The sequence below is a fragment of the Mus caroli genome, chromosome 5 (assembly GCF_900094665.2).
Source record: "Mus caroli chromosome 5, CAROLI_EIJ_v1.1, whole genome shotgun sequence".
NCBI lineage: Eukaryota > Metazoa > Chordata > Mammalia > Rodentia > Muridae > Mus > Mus caroli.
The window spans coordinates 114,425,653-114,430,789 of NC_034574.1; the positions used below are offsets into that span (position 1 = coordinate 114,425,653).

General features: G+C 46.6%; 1 protein-coding gene across 1 annotated transcript in view; it reads left to right on the top strand.

Annotated features, from left to right (window-relative positions):
* Naa25 (N(alpha)-acetyltransferase 25, NatB auxiliary subunit) overlaps positions 1–5,137 on the top strand; it is a 46,292-nt gene that overhangs the window by 7,333 nt on the left and 33,822 nt on the right. The window contains exons 2-4 of the mRNA XM_021161999.2: positions 2,637–2,722; positions 3,631–3,769; positions 4,515–4,633. Coding sequence (XP_021017658.1) covers positions 2,637–2,722; positions 3,631–3,769; positions 4,515–4,633 — 344 coding nt within the window. The remainder of the gene's footprint in view (positions 1–2,636; positions 2,723–3,630; positions 3,770–4,514; positions 4,634–5,137) is intronic.

Below are 5,137 nucleotides of genomic sequence, written 5' to 3' on the forward strand. Positions count from 1 at the left end.
TGTAGACCAGGCTGGCCTCGAACTCAGAAATCCGCCTGCCTCTGCCTCCCGAGTGCTGGGATTAAAGGCGTGCGCCACCACGCCCGGCTGTCTGACTTACCATGGGGATCCAACAGTCCCCTACCAAACCACAATTACCTGTGAATAACTTAAAAAGACTTACAAACTTAGGCTATCATTAACTAGTGTGTGAATGCTGACCTTAAGATAGCACATATTTACAGAGCAAAATACTATTGAGTTTTTTGGGAGATAGGGCGTTGTGACTACCTGGAGGTCATTGCTAAGTGACATAGGCCAGACACAAAGGAAAGTGTGCCTGCCAGGCCTTGCACTGTGAACACACAGAAAGAGTATTACAGGGTTGTAGGGTCGGTGGGTAGGGATACAAATGGGGCAGTCACTTGGACAGCTGTGTCTAGAATTTGTTGCAGGATTTTCTTTGTCCAATCACATTAGGGCAGTGGCAGGGCAGGCCTGTGATTGGACAGGAAAAGGGAGGTGGAGCTAGGAGTTTGGGGACACAGAGAGAGGTAGCAGGGGAGAGAGAAGAGAGAAGCCAACATGGAGGCAAACGAACAGGAAGATGATCCTGATAGTGGTTTTAAACAGCCACAAGTAGCTAAGATGTTCACAAGGCTAGAATAATTGGGTTAAAGCTTTATCTTTATCAATTGGCTCTGAAATTACTGTATTGGCATCTTGTAAATTGTGATCTTATTGTTATATAAATCTGATTGGATAATTAAGCTTTAAGAGTCATGTTTCTTCTGGGTAACTAGGTATTGAGATGGCTGATCACGGGGTGTGGGGGGCGTTGTGTGGAAGTGAGATGAACTCGATATCTGGGAGAGGTAGCTCAGCGGTGAGAACACGCCGAGCGGGAGCCCACTGGGACATAGTGTTGTGGCTTGCCAGTACCCGTACTAGAGCCGGAACACGGACTGGTGAGGCAGGAGAGATGGCGGGTTGACTTTAATATTTCCCACAGCAAGAATTCCCGTGTCTCTGGGCTGGAGAGATGGCTCAGCGGTTAAGAGCACTGAGTGCTCTTCCAGAGGTCCTGAGTTCAGTTCCCAGCAACCACATGGTGGCTCACAACCATCTGTAATGAGATCCAAAGCCCTCTTCTGGTGTGTCTGAAGAGAGCGACAATGTACTCACATACATAAAATAAATCTATTTAAAAAAAGAATTCCCGTGTCTCATATGCTAAACATGTGTGACTGCACAGGGGTGGTTGGGTACCTGTGTGAGGCCGTGGGACACCCGACTGTGGTAGTCATATCAAAAGTGTCGTGGCATACACCTTCACACACAATAAGCATTGGTTTTAAATGGGCAGAGAGCCCGGGTTCCTCACAGCAGAACCTCGTTTGGGTTTTGGCAGGTGTACTCGCACCCTGCCGGCTTCCTTTCTCCTCCCCGAGGCTTTGGGTAAAATGACCGTTATGGTTTTTTTCACTGTATTAGAGTGAGAAATAAATTAGGGGCAAAATAAACACTTGATGTTTTATTGAAGGAGCTTTGAGGCCTGTGAGTTAAAAAAGTAATTCTTACTGTGTGCTGTGCACTGCACACCTGAGGTTAGAAGGCCACTTCGGGAGTTGATTGTCTCCTACCATGCCGGTCCTCAGGTTCTAACTTGGGTAATCCAGCTCAGTGGTGTGTGCCTTCACCTGCTCAGCCATCTTGCTGGCCCCAAGGATTCCTTTAAAAACAAAACAGTAAGTGGGACTGGAGAGATGGCTCAGTGGTTAAGACTACTGGATGCTCTTTCAGAGGTCCTAAGTTTAGTTCCCAGTAGCCATATGGTGGCTCACAGCCATCCCTCTATCATGGGGTCCGATGGCATCTCTGGCATGCAGGTGTACATGCAGACAGTACTCATACTAAAAAATAATATTGTAAAAAAAGATTTTAAAAACTCCAGCTTTATTGCTTAAAGATATTTTAACTTTTAACCATTCACTGTTTTCCCAGAGATTGAAAAAGAAAAATCAGGGGGCTGGATGGCTCGGTGGTTAAGAGCACTTGTTCTTCCAGAGGACCCAGGTTCGGTTCCCAGCTCCTACATGGATTCTCACAACCACCGTAATTCCAATTTCAGGGGAATCTAATGCTTTCTTCTGACCTCCTCTGGCACAGCATACACATGGTAGACAGACAGACAGATAGACAGACATGCAGGCAAAACACCCATACACATGAAATAAGTAAAATCTCCAAAAAAACAAAACAAAACAAAAAAAAAACCCACCAGGAAGGGAAGAGAGAACTTGGTGACTGTGAGCTACCACATGGATGCTGGGAATTAAACTCAGGTCATCTGCATGAGTTGCAAGCTCCTGCCGCAGAGCCATCTCTCCAGCCTGTCTTTGCTTTTTAACAGAGAAGTTTAATTAGTGCCTGCTAGGGTGGTGCCAAGCAGCAACCGAAGAAGCCATCATCAGAAGAAGAGTTTGTGGGGGCCTCGAACTCAGAGACGAGTGCAGGGATTACAGTTGTGAGCTGCCACGCCCAGCTTCAGGCCTAATGTTTAAATAAACAGTTAAGGTGCTCTCTGAAGACTGAGCAAGCTGTGTTTCCTGTGTTTAATGCCGAGGGATTATGATGACTCATTTTTTTCCCCATAGATTATCTTGATAACGGAAATAATAAAATGGCGATTCAGCAAGCTGATAAACTGTTGAAGAAACACAAAGATCTTCACTGTGCAAAGGTAACTACACTTGCCCTGTAGTTGCTCATATTTGTGCCCATATTGTACATATTTTTTGAGGCAGGGTCTCTAAATAGCTCAGGTTACCCTGCTGTGTTGGCCAGACTGACCTCAGACTTAGAGAGAGCCACTTTCTACTGCCTTCCGGGGGTTGGCATCAGAAACCTGTGCTGTGGTGCCCAGTTGTGAGTTGTATTTGTAATTTTTTTATTTCTCCTTTTGTTTGTTTGCACATGGATTTTGGTGCACATGTGAGTACATGTAGAGGCACAGGTGACATTTTAAAGATTTTATACCCTGGCAGTGTGGCACATGCCTTTAATCCCAGAACTTGGAAGGCAGAGGCAGGTGGATTTCTGAGTTCGAGGTCAGCCTGGTCTACAGAGTGAGTTCCAGGACAGCCAGGGCTACACAGAGAAACCCTGTCTCTCAAAAAATCAAAAACAAACAAAAGTTTTATTATGTGTGTGTTTGTGTGTATATCACCCCCCCGGCCATGGAGACGGGAATGGGCATCAGGTCACCTAGAGCTGGAGTTACAGATGTTGTGAGCTGCCTGACCTGAGTGCTGGAATCCAAAGTTTGCTCGTCATTATAGACCCGCAAGTGCTTTTAACTATGGATCCACTTCCTCAGCCAAACCTGTTTATTTATTTTGAATCAGAGTCACACAGGTCTGGAATGTGCCAACTAGGCTAGGCTGGCTGGCAATGAGATCGCTTGCCTCTGCCTTCCCAGCACTGGGTTAGGAGCACACGGTGGACATCTGGCTCAGCAGTAGTGCTTTAGGGAGCACTTTGCTGGGCTCGCCCTTTGCCCTCTAGCCCCCCCCTGGCTTCACTGTGGCCCAGGTGCAGGACCAGGGCTCGTCCTTTCACCTTAGCTTTTCTTTCTTTCTCTTGTGTCAGGTTCTCAAGGCCATTGGTTTACAGAGAACTGGCAAGCAGGAAGAAGCCTTCACCTTGGCTCAGGAGGTGGCTGCCCTTGAGCCCACAGATGACAACTCCCTGCAGGCCCTGACGATCCTCTACCGAGAGATGCACCGGCGTAAGTGACTTTCCTTAGCACCCCTGACTTTGAAGATGACAGTAGAGATGAATGTGTCAGTTGTGGCCAGAATAGCCTTGACTTCAGTCCATAGCCATGCAGACCTTACCTTCCTACTGAAGGCTGGGGTCACAGGTGTGGTATGAGTTAGTAAATAGATATGAAGGCCTTCGCTTTCCATGGGAGCTTAACATAGCAGAAGAGACGGTGATCAAATCGAGGTGGAGAACTAGACAGGGCAGGCCTGCAGAGGAGACTGATTGAGCCAGTTACTTCAGTGGGTCTAACTGAGGGAAGAGAGCACAGGGGAGTCTGGGCTCTGGGAGAAGCATGAAAGCCTAGGACATGACATCACAGGGGACCCTGGGAAGCGACAGTTGGTGTCACTGCACGGTGAAGGCCTGGAAGTACAGGACAGTGCTCAGATGGGACAGTGCCTCCTCTTTTAGTGGCAGGAGGAGCCCTTAACAAGCCAGCACTCTTAACCCATGGGTCAAGACCCTTTTGGGGTCAAATATCAGATATCCCAAATTCTAGATATTTATATTACAGTTCATAACAGTAACAAGATTATAGTTCAGAAGTAGCAATGAAGTGATTTTATGGTTGGGGGTCCCCACAACATGAGGAAAGTCTCTCAGCATTAGGAAGGTTGAGAACTGCTGATTTAACCAGACAGGACAATGAAGGGCATTAGGACTTTTCTCACGGAGGCATAATTGAATCCTGCTTCTCTTCCTCTTAGCGGAGTTAGTCACAAAGCTCTATGAGGCGGCTGTGAAGAAAGTTCCCAACAGCGAGGAGTACCACTCTCACCTCTTCATGGCCTATGCCAGAGTGGGCGAGTACAAGAAGATGCAGCAGGTAACCACACCCAGACGTGGTATGGCATCAAGTTCAGCCAGTTACATCATATTGTTCAGGGTTTTGAAAGGCTTTACTTGGAGAAGTGAGCCTCTGGCTGGCTGCAGGTGTGTTTGCTTTGCTTTAGTGTCAGCTCCAGATTGCTCTCCTGGGTGACATTGCTGTTCAAGTTCCAGAAAATGAATGGGCAGAAGTCTCAGAGCACAGTGACAGACAGACAGACAGACAGGGTTCTAAAGTTAAGTTTATATCCATCCAGTTAATTAAGCTGTTTTAGCTTTCTGAGAGCTTAATAAATTCACCAGGGGAGAAGTACCCATGGCTGAAGTTTTTCATTCTTGATTGCCAGAGGTGGATTATTTCTAGTGATCTTATTTTAGGAATTTTTTTTTTTTTTTTTTTTAGTTGATTATTAAGATTTTTATTCTAACTGGACCTCAATTACATTTCCAATGCTATCCCAAAAGTCCCCCACTTGCCCAGAATCCGAGCTCACGTGCCTTA